Source organism: Varanus komodoensis, unplaced genomic scaffold (assembly GCF_004798865.1).
Source record: "Varanus komodoensis strain SLA01 unplaced genomic scaffold, ASM479886v1 scaffold4, whole genome shotgun sequence".
Taxonomy (NCBI): Eukaryota; Metazoa; Chordata; class Lepidosauria; order Squamata; family Varanidae; genus Varanus; species Varanus komodoensis.
The window spans coordinates 19,074,420-19,098,471 of record NW_025335941.1 but is presented as its reverse complement, the minus strand read 5'-3'; the positions used below and the strand labels follow the sequence as shown (position 1 = coordinate 19,098,471).

General features: G+C 37.7%; 1 protein-coding gene across 1 annotated transcript in view; it reads left to right on the top strand.

Annotated features, from left to right (window-relative positions):
* Positions 1 to 24,052, top strand: part of NCAM2 (neural cell adhesion molecule 2) — a 269,390-nt gene that overhangs the window by 118,331 nt on the left and 127,007 nt on the right. The window contains 1 exon segment of the mRNA XM_044441751.1: positions 19,731 to 19,802. Within this exon segment, the coding sequence (XP_044297686.1) occupies positions 19,731 to 19,802 (72 nt within the window).

Here is a 24,052-nt window from a genome sequence, read left to right as displayed (position 1 = left end):
TTTTGCAATATGGATCTGTTGTGATCTAGTAGCTCATTTGGAATGAATTATGGGCATTAGGTGTTGGATATCAAACTATAATAAAATTGTATCTCATGAAAGGGGAAATAGTTGTGCCCTCTATGAGAAGATTCCTCAGTATAATGTTTGTTTTCCTGCCCGAGGTCAACATGGCTTACCTGTGCAACAAATGCAAGCTAGTAGCCATGATAGAAGAAGCAGGAGCACTGGAGCCACAGGTGTCTACTGTTAAGGTTATAAAAGAAGATGAAGAGTTGTTAAACAGAGTAATTGAACTATAACACTAAGTGTAGTGCAGGAGCTAGAAGAACAATAGAAAGCTAAGTCAGAAGAGAAGAATTCTGATAAAAGGGAAAATGAGGAAGAAATTCCCTTTAAAAGGGTGAGAGTTAACAGCAAAAGAAACAGAAGACACTCAGCACTAGTTGAAGCAATGGATTTATGGAACCACTTTCAGATACTTGAGGATGAAAGTGGAAGGCATCTTGCAGTGGAAGAACTACAAGTTATCCCGTGCAACAGTAACCAAGAGACTGAAGGTCAGTCAAGCAGTTGCAATGATATCAAGGCCTACAAGAACAAGAAAATAAGAATGTTAGAGACTCCCTGCTGCATGGCATGGAAATACACATATGTTGTAAAGACACATGGACATGCCAGGTATGCTCTTTCTCTGGAGGATGGATTAGAGAGTTAACTGAAGAACTGGCAAGGCTCATAAAGCCCACTGACACATGTCCCTTTCTTCTTATCCATGTAGGGACAAAAGACAGTAGCAAGTGGAGCATTGAAGAAATCATGTCAGACTTTAAAGCTTTCAGGAGGAAAGTCAAGAACTTTGGGGCCCAGGTAGTTTTGTCTTTCATACTTCCAGTTCTTGGAAGAGGAATAGAAAGGGAAAGAAAAATACTCCAAGTGAATGCCTGGCTACAAAGGTGGTGTCAACATGAGAAATTTGGATTTTGGAACCATGGGCTACATTTCCTGGAAGGTGGACGGCTGGCAAGGGATGAGTTGCACATTACAAGGACTAGAAAGAAAGTGTTTGTCCACAGTATGAAGAAGTTTATCAGGAAGGCTTTAAACTGAATCTTACAGGGAAGGAAGTACACCTGGGTGTAACAATCCACCATGACAAAGAGAACCAGTAATAGTCTTCCAAAGAAATTATAAAGCAAGTGGTCTTTGAGGTCTATATATACTATAACTTATGATGCCTAGAGTATGGGAAACAAACCTCACAAAGTTGAGCTCTTGATACAGGAGGGCAAATATGACCTGATAGGTGTAACTGAAACTTGTTTCAATGACCCACATGACTGGAATTCAACAATTGAAGCAAATGTTCAATAAGAACTGAAAGAACAAAAAAGGGAGGAGGAGTTACACTGTGTGCATATCTCTGCACTTTAAAAACATCAGTACTACTATAAATGTAGCAAGGAATAAAAGGAACTCCAACAGCCCTTTATACAGAGCCCTTTAAAGATCTCATTGGTTACCCAGGAGCATGAGGGATTATCCAGGTGTTTGGTTTTTTTAATTATTTTGCAGGGTCTTTGTACATTGTTTATTGTGTGTACATTTTTATTGTGTATTTTATTATGTTGTGAGCCGCCCTGAGGCTACGGCAAGGGGCGGCATAGAAATGTTTTAATAATAAATGTTTAATAAATAAATAAATATATTCCCCATACAAGAGATTTCTAACATGTCTTGCTGATAACTTCCTCCAATGGAAAGTGGAGAAAGGAACAAGAGGAATGGCTATCCTTGATCTGATGCTAACCAACAGGGAAGACCTAGTGGACTAAGTGGCAACTATAAGAACTCTGGGGAGAAGTGACCATACTTTAATTCTTAATTCTAGAAGAAATAAAAGCCAAATGTAGCCAAACATGTACTTGCATTTTAGAAATGCCAATTTTAATAAACTCATAAGAATGATACATAAAGCCCTATGGCAAATGAGCCTAATGAGAATAGGAGTCTGAGATAGGTGAGATTTTTTTAAAGAAAATTCTGAAGGTATTACAAACAATTTCAACAAGGAAAAAGGGGTATAAGACAGCAGAAGAAGCCCTTGTGGCTTCACTAAAAGGTTAGGGATGTTCTGAAAACAAAAAAGGACATGTATAGGATACAGAAGGAAGGCCAGTCTACTAAGGAAGAATGCAGACAAGTAGCACAGAATTGCAGAGATGATGTCAGGAAGGCTTAAGATAGGAATCAACTGAGACTAGTGAGGGATGCTAGAAGCAACAACAACAACAAAAAGTCTTCTTCAGATATGTCCAAAGTAAAAGACAGAGGAAAGAAATGGGGGTTCAAGTACTCAATGTGGATAGTTCAATTTCTATCTTGAATCAGTCTTCTCCCAAATAGGGATCTGCAGCCTTCCTGATTAAGGAAAAGTACAAGCTGAAGGAGCAGGATGGCAGCTTGAGATTTATAAGCAAATGGTCAAGGATCATCTAATTGAGTTGAATCCAATCTTCAGGTCTGATGGAAAGCATCCTAGAGTAATAAAAGAAGTGACAGAAGAACTCCCAGAACCACTGCCTCCATGAGAAATCATGGAGAAGTGCCAGATGGCTGGACAAGAAGTAATGTCTGCATCTACAAGAGGGGAAATAAGGAACACCTTGGGAACTGCAGATCAGACAGCCTTTCATCAATTCTTGGGGAAATTCTGGAGCAGGTGTTCTGCAAACACCTTGAAAACAATACAGTGCTTACTAGAAGCCAACATACCTTTCTCAAGAATAAATCCTGCCAGACTAGTCTTTTTCATTTCTTGACTGGTTAGACTTTGGTAATGCTGTGGACATAATATATCTTGACTTCAGCAAAACTTTTAACAAAGCGCTCTATGACATTGTAATTAACAAGCCAGGAAAAAGTGGGCTAGATGGAACAATGTTCAGGTATATCCACAGATGGCTACAGAATCGAACTCTAGGAGTACTCATCAATTGCACTTCCTCAAAGTGGGCGAAGGTAATGAATAGGGTACCCTAGGATTCAGGGTTACTATAAAATAATAACATTTTTATTAATGATTTGGATGAGAAATGCACGGAATGCTTGTCATGGGTAGATGACACAAAATTGGATGGGGTGATCTTGATAGATGGCATGCTGGGCTGAAAACAAAAAACAAAATTTAGTAGGGACAAATGCTAACTTGAATATGATTGAACAATGCAATGTGACTGCAAGAAAAGGCAAACTCTGTTTTGGGCTATATAGAGATAGCTATGATTTCCAAGTTACGTGCAGTTCTACTTCCACTCTGCTCAGCAATGTTTAGGCCTCATTTGGATTACTGTGTCCAGTTCTGTGTGGCAGTTTAAGAAAGGGATTCTTAAAGGGATTCTTACAAACAGAAAAGGGATCAGAGGAGGCAACAAGATAAATCTGGGACATGGAAACAAAGAGCTAGGATGAAAGATTGAAAGAGAAGACAGAGAAAGGTCAGGATCTCTTTTCAATCATCCCAGAGTGCTGGACATAGAATAATGGGCTCAAATTAGACAAAGCTAGATTTCAGCTGAGTATCAGGAACAATGGAACCTCTTAACTAGGCAGGTCATGGGTTTTCCCACACTGGAAGCATTCAAGATGGAGCTAAGCAGCCATCTGAAAGCAATACTTTAACTTGAACCCAATGGCGGACCCAATGGCATTCTTAGACTGATCTGACTCTTCTAGTCTATTATTCTATTACCCTATCCTAATCCAGGTTTCCTCATAATATTTTCCATTACACAGATTGGACAGATAGGAAGATAAATTATACTCTTGATTGTATCAATTCCTATAGGCTTTTCCTATAGGAAACCATTCTTTTTCTCCATATTCTGCCCTAACAGTGGTTTCCTTTTTCCATGATACAAGCTATGCATCAGGGAAATCATTCTGAAGAACACTCATTTCTTTTAGGCCCATCCATAGCTTCTCATGGTCTACAGAAATTCTTTGCTTCATTCAATAAAGCATAGAGTGATCTTCCTCTGTGAGTGTTTGGTGTGCTCCAGTAGCCAGTGTATATTTATACCATGATCTCAAATTCCACTTCCTTTTCAGAATCCTTCCTGAAAGTCTGGCATTTCTTACTCCATACTGGGTAAATTATTTGTTGCATTGCCTTAGTGTAACGGTCCTCTGGTTGCCTCACTCTTTTGCATCTCCTTTCTTAGGCATTGACATATATATTGAACATTTTCAATCTGTAGGTCATTGATGTTCTCCCCTGCCTTCCATATTCTTGTATAATACAATACAATACAATACACATATTCCATGTATATTCGTTATTCCATTCACTATATCCTTTGACAGCAGAAACATTTAAGTAAATTAACAGGGCAAACCAGGTCTTAGTAACATAGAAACAGAGCAAGTCAGAAGGGGTCTCCTGGGCCATCTAGTCTGACCTCCAGCACCAGCCAGCTCCGCTCATGACATGCCCATCATGTGGATGTCCAGCCTATCCTTGAACACCCGTATTACTGAACCTGATAAAAACAATTTTGTTTAAGTTAGGCTTTCCCTATCATGAAATACTTAAACACTTCTTTTTAAGCTACACATGTTCATACATCTTAATTTATAAATTCAGAATTCTGAATTTATTTTAGGCTACTATTATTTACCTAGTTACATGGAACCAAGCTCCACTAAAATCAGTGAGTTTACTTTTGACTAGGATTATATAGGACTGCAATGGTAGTTATAGTTGCATTGATTCTGCAGTTAGGTTTCTGCAGTATAATTCTGCATAAGGTTTAGCTTCTTATCGAATAGGTGGGTATTTTCAGGAGGGATGATTCATTGCTTCCAAATTAAAATCAATTGGCAGAAATGAGCATTTTGTAATTGTGAAAACTAGGTACTTGTGGAAATAATAAATGTCACACTCTTCTCATATTAAAATAAAATGGATGACTTACTACAAATTGCTTTGTTATGCTGAACTACATGGAGGGCTTAATTTGAGCCAGGTCACATCCCAGATGCTTCTGAAAATGTGCAGAGGGACCATTTCTAATCATCAACTAACCACAACTGTCTTTTGGACAAGGGTTTTTCCTTGTGGGGTTTGGTTCAAAAGACAGTTTCCAGGCAACCTCCTAGCATCTCTCAGTTTGGAAGTTAACTACTGAATACATCATTTTTCAAGATCAGCATAGACATGTATCATAAGCATAAAGCAAACAGTGTTTAAAAGAAAAGCAGCATTACTACCAAAAGAATACTAAGGGCTTTGTAAAGAATATAGATTAATTTATTTCAGTTTGCTAAAGCTTGCACAGTATTACCATAGCAACTGTGCCTGCCTTTGAATAGGAAATGCTCAGGTTGTGTCTTTGGAAATGAAACTGCTTTACTTAAATACATACTTAAGGCACCATCCAGCCAAAATTAGGCATACTGAAGTGTCATTTATTTAAATAGTGGAGAGTTAAGCAATGCTTAACTTCTTGTTGTAGTAAATTGGACTTTAAGTTCCTTAACTTTGGCTAGATAGTTCCATAACTGTTTGGTGTGTCCCTGCTTTTGTATAGGTTGTTGCATCTATATATTTTAATATTTTCCAAACAGCCATGTTACTCATAGAAGCAAAAATAATAAAAAGTCTTCTGGCACCTTAAAGGCTCAGGCAGTTAATTGAGCTTACATTTTACTACCAATTCATAAGAAATGAAAGGCAAAACATACAGAAAGTGGTGATTACTTTAACATTTCACAAACCTGTTGTCAGGTAATAACTAGGAATGTAGAATATTCAAACTGATTATGTTTATCTGAATTCCACCTTGAATCTTGGTTTCTACTGAATTATGAGCTGTGGCACAGATGCCAGCTCTGTCTCCCTATTCAGGAAAGTGTTTTGGAAAAAGCATATGAAACAAGTGCATAACTAGTACTCTTGCCAAGCATTCTTCAAATAATATTTCAAGCACCCTGTAAATAGCATTTCCCCTTTCATTCAGTTAAAATTTTTTTGGATGCCATATTTCACACTGAGTAGTTTTCAATTGTATTCTTATTACTGCTATTTATGCTTCTGTTACTGTTATATTTATTAACTTGTATTTAGATCTTCTATAGCCATTCAGGTACTGCTTCCCACTATTTGTTTATTTAATATTTCAATTGTATTTCATGTTGGTTTTTTCTTTGTTTGTTCCTATAAGTGATTCGGTATTAACAATTTTTAATTTTTTTCATAATGTACATGTATCACTAAACTTGGTTCCTGTGTTTTGTGCCCTTTTGTATTCCCTTTTTTGTTTGTTTGTGTTTGTAATCATATTTTCCATGTAATCCATACCTATTAAGGCAGTGTAGGACCAATAATTCCATATACAATATTGGGGATCCATACTCTTGCTTACTTTCAAATGAGATATATTATGATAATTTGTTGGCACTTACCCTGCTGCATTTTGTATAGGACAGACAAGTCTTTGTGCAAAAGAATAAATAGATGCTTATCTGGGATAAGGAATGGCAATGTTCAGAAACCAGTAGGGGAACTCTTCTGTATCCCAGGACACTCTGTCAAGGATTTTTAGGTGGCATATAGTAATGCACAACTGCTGAACTACAACTCATTAAGATATCCAAATCTGTGGCTTAAAGGAGCATAAAGGTTTCAAATCAATTACATATATTAATTGGCCCACCATGGAAAACATGTTTGAGTTATTGCCAAGCAACATTTTCTGAATGACAACTTTTAAGATAATTATCAGCCTATGTGGCTTTCACTTCCTTTTGACAATTCATTTCTTTCATCCCACTACCCCAGCATATGTATATAAACCTGCCAATTCAAGGTTAATGCAGCATACATCTGATGGAGAGGACAGTGCTTATTTCAGAGTAATTGTGCTGTCTTTAAGGTACCACAAGACTCCTGGTTCTTTTTTTTCTAAATACTGAAGGAAGAAAGTCTTGCATCACTCTTCTCACATTAGAAACATCTTTAATATCCCTTGGGCTGAATGAACTTTGTATGACTTCTAGCTCAGTCCCATAAGGGTTCACTATGCTTATGTTGCTTGATGTAGACGATGAAAAAAAGGAGAATCTAACACAGAGACAGAATAGAACGTAAAGCATCAGTATAGAGGAGGAAGAAGACAAAAAGAATAGGTAAAGTGGTTAGAATAACTATTATGAATGAGCCATCTCAATTTCAATTTATAACTTTCAAATATGCTCAGTATATGAAGAGGCCAATAGATCCCAAACACTCAATACATACAATTAATTATAAGAAAACTTGTTGAAAAGTTTTCCTATTCTTAATTACTTACGAAACTTAATGTCAAGCAATTAAGCATAACAAACATACCTGATTAACTTAGGACACTGGAGAATGCTCTTTGCAAAATATGTGAAGTGAAAAAACTGAAAAGCCTCAACAGAGTTCAAAGTTATGTTTGTAGAAACTAATGGGTGTGGATATTTGTACAAGTAGAATTGAATTCCACATCAATACTTGGAAGGAAACCACCAGTTATCATAAGTTCATATTACATAAGCCATTGGTACATTACATTATTTACCATCTTAATGGATGATAAGCTGTACTGCACTCTTCTCTAGCCCTGTTGCTGAATCCTGAATGGTGAAGAATATTTTGATAGTAGTATGTTCTCACTTTCTGCTTAGGTAAATGTGTTTGTGTTTTGAGTAAATCTATGTAAAACTTAAATACAATCTAGAGAAAGATTAATTTAACATAAAATTCACATTGATCCACCACACAATTCTATTTTCTACATAAACTCAAACTTACTCATTTGAATGTTCTCAAGAAAAAAGGATGAGTCTTCAGGGTGTTACTTGTTTGATAAAAGATAATAATAATACAAATAATTGTTATTATCTTCAGAGCAGTTGGCACTTTTATTATAACAGACCAGAAACAAATTCGGGCTCTTAAGCACTTTTTTTTTTTTTAATTTGGAATGCCTCCCACTTTTTAATGGGAAGGATTTAGCCACTGTATAATGCACTGTCATATGCCAGTCTGAAAGTTCATTCCCATGTTATTGTCACCATAGTTATAAAGAATTCTATATAGTACCATGTCTGTGAAGTATTGGAAATATCTTACAAACTTCTTCAACCGTAATACCTGTATATAGGATGATATCTCTATCAGAATTATAAATTTTGGGCAGTTTTGGAAACCAGCTCTAGAAACTGTTGATGTAATTGAATCTGGTTTTTGTTGTAAGTGAATATTATGGTACTTGCACAGAGTTACTGAAGCGTGCTATGGTACTTACGTAGAGGGAAAGCATTTTCAGTAAATTCTAGAATGGTTGGTAAGAATAGGAATTGACTCATCTTTCTCTACCTCAAAAATCAAAGGAAGTTGAATCCCTACTCATATTTCTTCACATTTCAGGAGTAAGTAAAATGATTCATGCACACATCTGCCCAATACCACTGATTTTTTGGTGCCGCATACCACTTTGTAATAATCCATATCATATTCCAGCAGAGCAATGGAACGTCCTACATTTTGTTTCAATAGGCTAATATTGTTCACTGAACAAAAGAAAAACAGACTATTATAGACTATATAAGCATGATGCTGAACAAAATAATATCCTTAATAACTATCTGTTCAACAGCACATAGTACAAAATTGCATTGGTAACTGCAATTACTCCTCACTATGACTATAAAAGAGCCCCCCCCCAAATTACAATATGCACAATAATTTATATGCTGTGAAATTAAGCAGAGTGTGATTGTCAGATAATAAAGCTTGGGACAGTATCAGTCAGGAAAGTCATCAGCTATTATAGACAATTACTTGGCAGATTAGAACATTATTAATTGGGAAGATTGGAAATAAAACTTAACAAATATAACAATGTACTCTGAAAAAGATTTGGACAATAATGTTTTGGAATTAAGTATTTAAAACATGAATATGATTCCAGCTTAACTAAAATATTCTGTTTTAATTAAAAGCATTTGATTATTCTGGTAGATTGACAGTGCAATCCTATACATGGCTATTCAGACATCCTATTAAGTTAAATGAGTCATACCTCCAGGAAAGCAGGCATGGAGGCTGCAGCCTCAATATTCATTCTGTTGTAGTCCTTTTCATGTAAAGCAAAATGTTATTTTGATACACACCGTGGGTTACAAAATGATTAAAGGTAGTGCTTTTTGTCTAATTCTGTACCTTTAGCAAAATTAGAAATCATATTGGCTAGAGTGCTATTTCAGATTGGAAATGTTTCTCTTTCACTTTCTGTTTTCATTTGGAATGTAGTCCACTATACAGTGCATAAGAGGATATGTATGAAAACAACAAGTCCAATCCCATTGTGCTCTGTGGATGGTCAGAGAGAAATAAAGGTCAATGAACTAAATGAGATTTAATGCTAAGTAATATTCATACTTCCCCTCTGTACAGGAAAAGGACATGGCACAACTAGTATTTGTTACTAAGTATCAGATTGGTTTCGATGTACTTTATGTTTCTGTAAAATTTCCTGCTTTTCCAGTGTTAAAAATCCAATTAATGTAACAATGATTTTTTATTTACAGAATGGTCAATGCAATGTCCTTTTTGGTTTCCCCCCCTTTCAAATCCGCTTTGTGAAAACTGAAAATCACAATTAATGTTGATGGGCAGTGCAACCATATAACCACCAGAAACAGCCATAGGGTTTTTCGGAGTCACTGCACTGACCTTGAAGAGGCTGACTCAAGGCTTAGCGCTGAAACTCCATGTTTGGAGAGCCTCCCCACACCTTTTGCAGCCAGCATAGCAAAAATGTAACCTTGGAAATTCCATTTTGTGGATATTCCAGGTGGCAGAATGAGGAAGAGTGCTGCAGAATACACCCTATCTCTCTAATGCCTTAGCCTCTTTTCCTCTACTTCCTCACCTAAGTTGCCCAAACTAATCCATCTAAGTGAGAGAGGGTGAGAGAAGTATAGAGGCAACCACTGTCTCTATGCACTCTGCCCTGCACAGGATGCCTGTAATCCCCAGAGCTTGGAGGACTTCAGACTTTTGAAATGAATTATGCCCCAGACAATCTTTGCTGCAAACTTGTAAGTAATTTGGAAAACAAGAAAAGGGGCTGTGCATGAGGCAAGTGCACAGTGGTGCATCTAGCAACTTTTTTAAAAAAACAGAAGACTGGAGATAAAATTGACTTTGTCCTCTTCATGCCTAGTCTGGCTCCCACCAGCAGATATAAGATGGGTGGATGGCTCTGACTCTGGCAGGGTCGCACTATTGCAATTTATATAATAGCTCTTATTAATGTACAACACAACACTGTTGATAAGAACTGTGAATGAATAGGAGTCAGCAAAAGCAAATTAACACATCCCGGACATCATTCCAATGACTTGATAAATAGATAATTAATGTGTAAATTGAGATACTGAATTTCTTTCATGTACTAGCATCAGGTCATCTAGGAACTTCCACACGTCTCAGTAGCTTCTGCAGAAATAATTTTCACAAGTTATAAAACTTTTTTTGAACACTGTCATCTCTTCAGAGTATTGTCATTTTAATTAAATGTCATACTTCAAGTAACTGATGAGATAACATGCCATAAGCCTGTAATGGAGTTTGCCTGGCCACCTTATAAGCACAGATTTCTAAACTAGTCACTAAGGAAATAGTTTTGGGTTCTTATTTTATTCTTCTCTGCTCCAATTTACAAAGGCTTGCCAGAAATATTATATTCCATTTCACCTTGATTGGGCAAAGAAGGTTTATAGCCTGACCTCACCCCTCACTCTGGAAATGTTAAAGAAACATGCAAAAAATAGATACTCTTTGTCTACCTATACATTCATTACTATAATTGTGCTTGGAATTAGTTTTTGATTTCTGTCCTAGTGATTAGGTCAGGATACAATCTATGCTAGCAAAATTATTTTTGCCCAAATTCCCCTCTCTATCTTATATCTTTAGGTATAATTATATGTTATAAAAGAATAGGAAAGAATAGTATATAAGCATGTATCCACTTTGTACTAGAGGAAAGCACTTGCTCTTATGCAAGTTGGGGTGCATGATTTTTTTTCCGATTTTTCTCTGTCCAGTGCAGCTCCCCCTCACACACCCCACATCTGCAGTTGAGCATGGGACAATCCTGGATGGTTCAGAGGACTGTAATACATGGCTGGGGGTGGGGGATGGTGAAATTCAGGTTCACAAGCCTTGCACAAGTGCTAAAACCACAAACATAATAGTAAAGCAATTTACATATAGCACTGAACAAATTAAGCAATAATTGGACTCTGCTTCACAAACATCACAAAAATGTTTGCAAATATCTTGGAGGAAGCACAGCAAATGCAGAAACGTAGTCCTTGCCAGATAATATACATAATTATCTTCTGGAGGTCATGAACCTACTGGATTTTGTGCCATGGGAGCAGTGGACAGAAGAAATTGCATGCCTTGTCTTATCATCATTGTCATTGGATCTTTAAGTGTGAAAGATGCTGTGAAGTGGCTTGATGTGAGACCATTTGTGTTAACTTTATGAAACCCAATCTGTGCAGTGACTATTATGCCATTCCTTGTTGCATTTTGATATAATGCAGCAAAGAAGAATGCTGAGATTTTGTTTTAAGGTTGGGGGCTTTGAATATGTTTTATATCTATAATATGGACCATATCCAGGTACAAGAGTGGTTTTGAACATGTCATATGCTGATCATAGTATTGAAGTTTCATGGTTCTTTATTGTTGTGCTCTGCAGCAATGACTTCTCAAGAAGCAGAACATACGCACACAGACATTAAATGCTCAGATGTACTACATCAGGCAATACTTGGGGTTTTATGTCATTGTATAAAAAGATGGGAAAATGTAAGCAATCAGTTTGGAAGCATTTGTTTGTATGGAAAACACTTCAAACACATAAGCTATCTTCTGATTAGTACTTTTGAAAAGCATTTGCTTTGCTTCTGCCTTGAATGTGACTCTTCAGTGCAAAGTTTATTATAGGTTTTCTTTTTCCAAACTTGTGGCAAATTGTACCCCTGTCAGAGCATTGCTTCTGTGGGTATAGGATCATTGTCCAGAGTGGTGACAATTTACTTGTGCTATGTTTCAGAGAGAACTTGTCACCTTAAAGGTGTGTTTGAAGGATCCTGCAGAAACAATTCTGAAATACAGTGCTGTTTCAATTTTACTGCGGACATTTTCCTGCTTTGTTAGTTGGACGTGTCTTTTCTGGCATTTCATTTGTAATGAGTTAAACTGGACCTGTAGACTTTGCCTCTGTGCCTGGCCCTTAATTTTTGCCCTTGCCTTGTGTTTACAGTTCTCATGAGGATGAAAGCTGGCATAAAGGAGTACTTTATTTTTATTTTTCCTGTGCTTGCCAAACTATATACTTTGATTTTTAATGGTTTGAGTTAACTGCTTAGTGTTAGTGTTTCTTTTACATAATCATGCCTTTTGTGTCATGCAAGATATTGACATTTTTATGCATTTCACTTACGTTAAATGTAGTAAATTTGGTGGTAGAATCATCAGAATGAATAATTTTTCCAACTGTCCATGGCAGTGCTTCCAGCTAGGTCCCAATCTACATTTAAGGACTACCTCAAATTGGTCATTGAGGAAATTTAGAAAAGATAAGGAACATGTTGAAGACAGAATTATAAATTGGTAAAAAATTAGGAACCTATTATACTTTAAATGACTGCTGTCATTCTTAATGATGCAGGAATATTCTTATGCGATATGTAAGATGGCTACTGTAGTTGAAAAGACTGGGCAGCTCAATATGGTAGGTTTGTGAGAAGAAATACAATACCTGAGCTGAGAGGCAATTCTGCTTTTGTGTTTTCAGGCAAACTGAAACTGAAATCATTTTGTTAAAAAACTCTAATGGTGGCTCTGCTTGTAGCATGGAGAAAAATGCATTTATTTTATTTATTTTAACAGAATGTGGTTATTCTTCTAAAACATGCTGTTATATGTTAATAAATTAATAGCTTTATTTTTATGGTTCCTTTTTGGCATACAACCACAAGCAGACAGTTTCTCTTTCTTCCAAAACATTCTTTGCCCTGTTCTGGGGATATACTTTTCTGTGATTTGCGCAAAGTTTTCTAAAATAGTGGTCCAAGTCAAAGATCAGGCACAGTCAGACATGGTTTTCTGTTAATAATCTGGAGGCTGTAGATGAGGAATTGGTCCCCAGCCAATTCCACTTTGTACTCAGATGCTCCAACCACACTCTAGCTCTTTTGGGCAATCTGGAAGCTTAATATACCTTCAAGAAGTGGGGCGAAAATAAATACTGACATTTGTTCCTATATAAGGAACTAGTACACCACAATCTTATGCATGTATAAGTCCCACATTGTTCAGTGGAAGGAAGTGAACTTTTTGAAATAAATCCCATTGAATTCAGTGGGACTTGAATTCTGAATAAACATGACAGACCAATCTTAAACATATCTGTCAGGACATTTGTTGTTGTTGTTAGTCGCAAAGTCGTGTCCAACTCATCACGACCCCATGGACAACCTTCCTCCAGGCCTTCTTGTCCTCCACCATCTCCCAGAGTCCACCTAAGCTCACACCAACTGCTTCAGTGACTCCATCTAGCCACCTCAACCTCTGCCATCCCCTTCTTCTTTTGCCATCTATTGTTCCCAGCATTGCGCTCTTCTGCAGGGAGTCCTTCCTTCTCATTAGGTGGCCAAAGTATTTGAGTTTCATCTTCAGTATCTGGCCTTCTAAAGAGCAGTCAGGGTTGATCTCCTCTAGGACTGACCAGTTGGATCGCCTTGTGGTCCAAGGGACTCACAGGAGTCTCCTCCAGCACCACAATTCAAAGGCCTCAATCCTTCAACACTCAGCCTTCCTTATGATCGAGCTTTCACAGCCATACATTGCAATTGGGAAAACCATAGCCTTGACTATGTGCACTTTTGTTGGCAGGGTGATGTCTCTGCTTTTTAGTATGCAGTCTAGATTTGCCATAGCTTTCTTCCCCAGGAGCAAGCGTCTTTTAATTTCTTGGCTGCAGTCCCTGTCTGCAGTGATCTTGGAGCCCAGAAAAATAAAATCTGTCCTTTCCTTCCCCATCTATTTGCCAGGAAGTGAGAGGACCGAATGCCATGATCTTAATTTTCTTAATGTTGAGTTTCAAGCCAGCTTTTGCACTCTCCTCCTTCACCCGCATCAAGAGGCTCTTTAGTTCCTCTTCACTTTCTGCTATTAGAGTGGTATCATCTGCATCTCTGAGGTTGTTGATATTTCTCCCAGCAATCTGAATTCCAACTGGTGATTCATCTAGCCCCGCCTTTCTCATGATGTGCTCTGCATATAAGTTAAATAGGCAGGGCAACAGTATACAGCCTTGCCAAACTCCTTCTCAATTTTGAACCAATCAGTGGTTCCATGTCCAGTTCTCACTGTTGCTTCTTGACCCGCATATAGGTTTCTCAAGAGACAAATAAGATGGTCTGGTACTCCCATCTCTTTAAGAACTTGCCACAGTTTGTTGTGATCCACACAATCAAAAGCTTTAACCTAGTCAATGAAGCAGAAGTAGATGTTTTTCTGCAACTCCCTAGCTTTCTCCATGATCCAGCGTATGGTGGCAATTTGATCTCTAGTTCCTCTCCCTCTTCGAAATCCTGCCTGTACCTCTGGTAGTTCTTGGTCCACATACTGCTGGAGCCTAGCTCGTAGGATTTTAAGCATAACTTTGCTAGCATGTGAAACGAATGCAATGGTGCGGTAGTTTGAACATTCTTTGGCATTGCCCTTCTTTGGGATGGGAATGTAAACTGACCTTTTCCAATCCTGTGGCCACTGTTGAGTTTTCCAAATTTGCTGGCATATTGAGTGTAGCACTTTTACTGCATCATCTTTTAGGATTTTGAATAGCTCAGCTGGAATACTGTCACCTCCACTAGCTTTGTTGTTGCTCAGACTTCCTAAGACCCATTTGACTTCACATTCCAGGATGTCTGGCTCAAGGTCAGTGACCACCCTATCGTGGTTATTAGGGACAGTAAGCTCTTTCTTGTATAGTTCCTCTGTAGTCTTGCCACCTCTTCTTAATCTCTTCTGCCTCTGTTAGGTCCCTGCCATTTTGGTCCTTTATCATGCCCATCTTTGCATGAAATGTTCCCTTCATATCTCCAATTTTCTTGAAGAGAACTCTGGTCCTCCCTATTTTATTGTTTTCTTCTATTTCTTTGCACTGTTCATTTAAGAAGGCATTCTTATCTCTTCTAGCTATTCTCTGGAATTCTGCATTCAGTTGGGTCTATCTTTCTCTTTCACCCTTGCCTTTTGCTTCCCTTCTTTCCTCAGCTATTTGTAAAGCCTCCTCACGCATCAATTTTGCTTTCTTGCATTTCTTTTTCTTTGGGATGGTTTTAGTTGCTACTTCTTGTACAATGTCGTGAATCTCCATCCAGAGTTCTTCAGGCACTCTATCAGATCTAATTCCTTATATCTATTTGTCACCTCTACTGTATACTCATCAGGGATATGATTTAGGTCATACCTGAGTGGTCTAGTGCTTTTCCCTACTTTCTTCAGTTTAAGCCTAAATTTTGCAATGAGAAGCTCATGATCTGAGCCACTGTCAGCTCTTGGTCTAGTTTTTACTGACTGTATAGAGCTTCTCCATCTTCGGCTGCAGAGCACATAGTCAATCTGATTTCTGTGTTGACCGTCTGGTGATGTCCATGTGTAGAATCGTCTCTTGGGTTGTTGGAAAAGAGTGTTTGCTATGACCATCATATTCTCTTGACAAAATTCTACCAGCCTGTGCCCTGCTTCATTTTGTACTCCAAGGCCAAACTTGCCTGTTATTCCAGTTATCTTTTGGCTTCCTACTTTAGCATTCCAATCCCCCAGGATGATAAGGACCTCATTTTTGGGTGTTAATTCTAGAAGGTGCTGTAGGCCTTCATGGAACTGGTCAGCTTCAGCCTCTTCAGCACCAGTGGTTGGGGCATAGAGTTGGACTACTGTGATGTTGAATGGTTTGCCTTGGATTTGAACTGAGATCATTCTGTCATTTTGGAGATTGTATCCCAGTACTGCTTTTCCTACTCTTTTATTGACTATGAAGGCTACTCCATTTCTTCTGAGGGATTCTTGCCTGCAGTAGTATACCTGATGGTCATCTGAATTAAATTCACCCATTCCTGTCCATTTATTTTTTTTTGCTGATTCCTAAGATGTCGATGTTAAGTCTTGTCATCTCTTGTTTGACTACATCCAGCTTGCCTTGATTCATGGATCTTACATTCCAGGTTCCTATGGAGTATAGATCTTTGCAGCATCGGACTCTCCTTTCACCACCAGATACATCTGCAACTGAGTGTCCTTTCGGCTTTGACCCAGTCGCTTCATTCTTTCTGGTGCTACTAGTACTCTCCGCTCTTCCCCAGTAGCATATTGGACACCTTCCAACCTGAGGGGCTCATCTTCTGGCGTCATATCTTTTTGCCTTTTGGTACTGTCCATGGGGTTTTCATGGCAAAGATACTGGAGTGGGTTCACATACTCGTATCTAATGGTAGCATACCTTGGGCTTAGCTATTGGAAACACAGTTAAGCCATTTTCCTGTAAATGTGTGTTTTCTTAAAAGGGAGATGGAGGGGGCAAAGGAAAACAGGAATATTTATTTATTTAAAAGTGTTTTTATACAGTCCTTCACCTAGAGTCCCAGAATTTCATATTAGCTTAGAAATTCTGTTTGAGAGGACAAAGACATAGGGACAACATGCTAGTGCTATGGAGCCCAATCCTTTCTCCCTTCTAACTTTCCCTATGCAAACTCTTTTTCCTACAGGAAAACATATTTCCAGGTCAAAATCAGTAAGTAATGGGGATTACTTCCAGGAAAGTGGGGATAGGATTGCAGTCCTAGAACATGGTTGTAGGAATTGGGTCCATCAACTTTTCAGAGAATCCTCTGCAAAGAATATGAGAACCGATTCTGATTCCTATGAAGTGGTGGGTGGGAATCACCGAGTGTAGGGCCAAGACCAGATAATGGAGGAGTCAGACTGTTCCTAAACTCACTGACAACCACAGCCACTCTGAAAAGGAAAAAGAAGTGGTAGTGGCCATGACTGTAAGATGTCAGTTAATAAAGGAAAACCAAACATGAGGTGTAAAATTATCTAAGAGATTGGTTCTGGAAAATAAGGAACTGCCTTGGAATCTTTTGAAATAGCTGTTACTGAGAAGGATGGTTAGTCCTAATGTTGATGTCCCTGCTAGCCAGGTGACTTACAGACCCACTAAACCAAGTGCCAATGAGGTTCAGTCAGGCAGAGATTCATTCAGTTTTCTTTATTCAGCTGAGCAAAGCAACTGGGTGTCCACTCCCTACACGCAGGCAGGCAGCGACACACACACATTCCTCCTTTTCCAGGCAGGCAGCGACACACACACATTCCTCCTTTTCCTCTCTTTTTCCACTTAATCTCACCCCCATTGTTCCCTCACCCTATCCCCTCTCAGGGTCTGCCTGACCTTTCACCCAATCCCCTTGCGGGGTCTGCATGTCCACTGCATGCCTGGCCTCGTGCAGCTGCTTATCTAAGTCCAAGCCCCTCACAGGGGGAGCGTGATCACTGTGTGCCAGTCCTTGAGTGGGGGATCTTTTTCCACTCACTGCCTCTTTATCAACATTCCTTTGCCTTCCCTTTTTCCTCTTCAAAGCAAGCAGTTATACAAAAAGCAAATGGCATTTGTTAGGCTAACCAAGCTCCTATGCAAGCTGCTGTTTACAAAAGCAAATAGTGTTAGTTAAACTAATCAGGCTCCTTCACTAATTTGTCTGAAATCAACTTTCAGCTGGGTTATGTTACAATAATAGACAACTTCTATAGAAAGCTAACACAACCTGTTTCTTTTCATGCAAAAAAATTTATTTGTAATCTGCAGTAAATTTTGCTTCCAAAAAGACTGGCAGATGAAAGGAGTTATTAAAACAGTGATTCTGGTGCTTAACTCCAAAGAGAACCACAAGAATCATAACATTAGTTCCCATTGAAATAACTACAACAGATTAGTTATGATTTCATATTTCCTGAGTTAAATGGGAAGTTCAACTAAGTCTCTTCATAGTTTCTTCATGTCTAGCAGGACACTGCAGACTTTACAAAGTGTAACTTATAAAATACAGTTTTTATTGGAGTCCTTTGTTTAGGAGAAATGATAAAAAGAATATTGAATAAAAACAGCACTGGGTAATAAGGTTCCCAACACATTTTGAGAAAACTCATGGGAAAATTCTAAAAGGAGTGCATTGATGTTAATAAATTGTATTGAAGATACACTACAAGTGTTCAAATATTTTTAACACCCAACAATTTATTATACTTTTTTTTATACTTTATTTATTATACATTTTTATACTTCCCAATTACATTAAACTACCAATAAAACCACAACAGCTTCCATATTCAACAGTCCAGGACCTTAAGTACAATGCCCTTTGTTCTGTGAATAGTTTGCAGGCTGGAGATAAGAATAGCCAGGTAGTGAACTTTTCAAGATGTGAGGCACTTTGGGGCTAAAGCAGCTTGCACTGAGAAAGCGGTTGCAGCACTCAGTGAGATCTAAGTTCATATTGCTACCTGCAAGGCAACTGAAGTTGGATGCAAAAGTTGTTCATTTGGGGGGGGGGGGGTTCTTTATCAAATTGTTAAAAAGAAAGCAAAGCCTTTGCAAATAGCCAGCTTCTAAACTGTAAGTCCCCTGCCACTGAAGTATAAGGTGAGCCCCACATGTGGAAAAAGTTCTGCTCCCAACTTTACTGCCTAAGAATAGGGTACCCAAGGTAGCCAGGCATTTCAAGATCAGCCTTATGCTATACACATTTATTTGGGATGAATCTAGAGGCTTATGTCTGGCTGAACACGTTCAGGATTAACCTAGGGTAGAGGAAATTATACCTTCCATGACTGCAGAAAACTGGTGCAGCAGCCACTGTGTCTACATTCCTGCCATCTAGTGTCAAACCAAGGCAGAAGATGGGGCAGTGGTGGCTATTTCTGTGCTAGGAGTAAAGTATCCAATTCGAGAGCTGTTGAATCTGTTTTGGCTGTTTGGGGTAAACACAAGGAACAAGATGGGTTTGAATCCCTAGGAAACACACTGTCCCTCAACACATTCCTTGAATCCCATTTTAGTTGCTTTTTACATTATGCTAAGAGTACACAAATACTTTATTTTTGCAACTGAGCAGGAAGCATGATACTCTTAAATGGATCAAGTTACACATTACAGTTTCTCCCACACTTGTGTTGTCCCACACTTTAGCACAGGTTATGAAAAACATACATTTGTAAAGAATTTTATGTGAGTTTTATATAACAATATACATAGCTAGGTGGTATGTGAAAGTGGTTTGGGTCTTGAAAGAAGCAATCAAAGAGCTTGGTCCTTTCATTTAAGCATATTCACCCTCTGAATTCTGCTTCCAAACTGTGGCAATGTGGTACTATTATTCTGAACAATGGTAGTCGTACTTCAAACTATTCCAGGAGGTGGGATTAATCTCGTCTCTTTCAAATAGAAATCCTATTTGTAGAGGAAGCAATGTACACATGCAGTTAATGTTTCTCTCAGCAGGCACATGCAGTTTTACTTTCAATCTGTTTCTTCTGTGTTTTACAGCACTTCAAGTGTCAATTTCCCTCAGCAAGGTAGAAGTCAGTGTGGGTGTATCCAAATTCTTCACATGCACAGGTGTGTATATTATCTGCATAACATTACCAATGCCTACATTGACTAACAACATGTGTTTTCGTTATTCGTAATGCAGTAACAAACTAAAACCAACTTAACTTGAAAAAAAAATCTGCATCAGTCCAACCCTGCCAAAAACTTGAATAAAATTATGGAGAATCGTGCAAGGGTGAAACCTAATAAACTGTTGTAGAATCTCAAACTTTTAAATGGAGAAACAAAGACTAATGAAATGATCATCCATGAAATTCTCTAACAGAAGTCAATTTGAAATGAGTTAAACATGTACAATGAGAATTTCCTGGTGAAAATGCTCTGACGATTTATTCAGACCGTAAATTATATGGCTTAAGTGTTTTTCTTAAACATGTTATTTCTTTTAGGATACATATACTTTCTAACATGTTAGGTGATGTGTCAGTCAGAGCTATCATGCTCATGCTGTACCTTCTGGCTCACACTGGCAGAACTATTGTTATGTCTTGAAATGATTGTGGCCATTTCATCTTCAGCAGAAAATTATTTTTGTAAAACTCCAGCTTTATGAACTGCAGTAAGTGGCATTTCTCACAGATTTAAGGTCAATAACAGCTGGGTGAAAATTTAGGGAGGCATAAGATTAGAAAGCTTGGGAAGAGGCTCCAGGAGATGGGACAGCTAAGAAGAAGGGAGACAAGTTGAGGACATACGAAGGAAAATGTTCAAGCAGAGACTGGACTGAAAAAAAAAAATCTCTTCTTCCTTCAGTTCATCTTTTTTTATTAGAACAGTCAACCAATAGAATGTATGCTATTGGCTGGACAGAAAGCAGAAAGAATGAGTTTGAACAGACACTGCATCTGGATAAGAACCAGGAAGCAACAAAACTAATATATAGATCTGAAACAGTGCACACAAAGTTTGAAAATATGAATAGAAAAATTGTCTATATTATGAAAAATTACATTTCAAAATATTCACATTTCACAGACTCCCATGCAGACTAAAAAAATACTATCTCAATCCAATGAAGAAATGGGATGGAACAAGCATAAGCAACAGAAAAATGAGATTCTTCATGAAACAAAACTTGACTTATGCCCTTGATTAATATATTCTAATACACACTAAGATGCAGGGGCCAGAGGAAGCAGTGAGTGATGAAGACTTGGAATTTAGAAATGGAAAGACTTGATCAGGGCAAACTCTAACATAGGTCCCAGTGATGGGAGAAGCTCCAAGAAGATGACAGCAAAGGAAGGTTGAACACGGATATTCAACATTCTGCTGACCATGTGGTCAAAGTAGTGTGAATGTGCAAGTCCAGAACTTTGACATTATCATGTAACTTTAAGTTTCACACATCAAATAAACTTCTGCCAACAGGAAAGACAAGACTCTCACTAAAATGAATAACTTTGAATGGTTCATGCACAAACAAACTGGAATATGTACAGATCTTGTTCTACATACAGCAGATTTTATTATTTTTAAATGTATGTTCAAAAAGAAAAGAAAAAAGAAATTAGTTGGCCTTCTGTACCTGCTTGAATATTCTGCTTGATTTCACTGCACTGCATCAAAAAGAGTTTCTCTCCTCTCAATAAGGTGAAAAATGATGTCCACTGGGTTTCCACTAAGGCAGCAGGGGAATGCATAACAATAATTGTTACAAAATAAGCTTTGTTTTGTTCTTTTGCTTTTGTAGCACTGCTAGAGGATCTCACATGGGCCTTACTTTCCTTCCAGAAACTAGACAAATTCATTATATGTACCTTTATAACACCCTTCAATCATATTTCTGGAGTAATTACTACCAGTTATGTCATTCCATTACTGCAAATGATTTTCTGCTACTGGTAACTAAAAGTTCTGAATTATGCTGAGGAAAAGAATTCAACTATAGTTACATTTGCACAAGCATGGAGGCACAAGCAATTGCACATTAATTGCGTGTAATGTATGTACACAACTGCACATACTATTGTGCATCATGTATGCTTGTGCAACGTGTTCTGCAAATGGTTCTGCATCATGCTTGTGTAATTCATTGCATATTACACTTGCACGACATAAGGATTCTTCAAAGCTCATTAACAGTATTTCATTTTGTGGAATACTACTGTTAAATGCTGATTCAAGGGGTTAACATTACAATTGTTCGGCATCTATCCATGCTTTGCTGATACTAATTATATGTCCCTTATACCTGGTCCTTATCTGTTCCTAGCAAGGTGTCATGGAATCAAATGGGGGGAGGGGCTCTAAAATACATATGCTGCAGTTGCTCTGTGTTGGTAGCATCTAGTATCCTTTTCCCCCCTATCTCTTCATAGTATTTTGGATTATATAGTAACATTGGCAGTATCTGATTTACAGGCAAACTGGTTCCGTAAAACTTTGTTAGCAGCCAAGTAAATTATTTTTGAGCATTGGAAAACAACTGTTCCACTTAAAATTAATATCTGCCATGGTGTTTTTTCTTTAAACTGCATGATATAATTGAGATGTTTAGTAGCATATGGTCCTCTTCTCTGAATAGCTTGAAATCTAGTGTTTTCCACAGCCCTAATTTTGATTTTGCTTTCTGTCACTGAATATGTGGCATGTGTTTTACTTGAAATATGGACATTCCTGTCAGTCAGGAACATAATGTGAAAAAAGACACCTGCTGAAATTTCCCCTTCTGTGCATCTGTTAGAAATACAAGCATACCCAGCCATGTCAGTGCTGAATTAGGGGCACTGCTTCTTTTTTAACAGCTATAAACCAGATGGGTAAAACATGGCTCTTTCCATTCTGGGAATAGATTTGCCCTTTGAAATTCCTTATGGATTGGAATTTGGTTTTAGTTCACTTTTTATAAGAATTGATCCTAATTAGCACGTCTCTTCAGGATAAAAAACTTCTGAAATGGAAAAGGCTGAAAATTCAGCCATCACTAGTTGGATAAATGCTTCAGGTTTCCTACAAATGTGCTTTCAATTGGAAATTGGAAAATAGGATTGGAAAGGGTATCATATGTCAGGAAATGATGGATCATGTGAAACAACCTATTAGAATTTAAGTATACATTATGCAGTTATAAACTATGGAGTCACTAGTTATTACATGATTCCATATAATTATTTTATAAACTAATTTCAACAAATTGCAATTTGGGTTAATAACATATAATTAAAGAGGACTAGTAAAAAGAATCCAAAGTAATTATATATCAAGTATGAAGGAATGATTTGACCATACAAAGTATTACATGGTTGAATTATTATTTTTTAAACAGAAGCTCTTTGTTACCATCATTCTTTTGGTTTTTGTTTTGTTGTTTGCCTCTGTTTTATAGCTCGTTTCTTCAAAGCCAGTTCTTTTTTTGAATATTCATTTGAAGGCATTTAATTGAGTGATGAGTGACATGCATGTGAGTCATTTTTGTGAATAATTACACGATGAAAAATTGTGTGGCATGTAGTAAATACTCATGCACGGAGATAATGTTCAGCTTATCCTGTGAACTAAGACCACAATTCTGTACCAACTGAGAGAAAATCCTATTGAATGCAGTGTGTCTAGAAATCTTATGATATTGCTGGCTGCAAAATAGGCAGTGACAAGAAATTATTTTGCACACTCTTCATGCTTGCTACTGTGTTTTGAAAGACCCTTGAGTGCAGTAGATAAGCAATGCTATTTCTGAATTCAGAAAAAAATCCATTTCTTGAGATTATGAAAACACTTAAAATAGGCAAAGAGTAAATCTATGTGCTCTTACTTTCCACATTCTCATGCATCTAAAGCCTGCCATGATCCAGCATGGAAGGGATAAAGGAAGGCAGACACTCCTTCTGAAGAATGTCATACTTTACTGACCTTTGTTCACTAATTAGCATGTTCTGTGGAATCTCCAAATGTTCTGACAGACTTTTGATATAGCCCTGCTTTGCATGTTCATGGGCAGTAAATCATCAGGGAGGCAGCTTCTGTAACATTTTTCTCCACCAAAGTCTTCATTTTCTTTGTGCAGGATGTTTTCAATGAGACAAATGTCCACATCAGAAATTAAAGTTTGCATCTTTAGTGCAATTTTACTCTTTGCATTCTCCCCTCCCATTTCATCATGATATAGCAACATATTTATATTCTTGATAAAAATGGTTTTTAAGGGAACTTTGACTTCTCTAAAACAATATTTTCCAATATTTTCCAAAGGTCTGTGGAATTACAGCATTTTTTAAAGTGAGACCATGTGCCAAAGCAGATAAGAAAAAATAGGC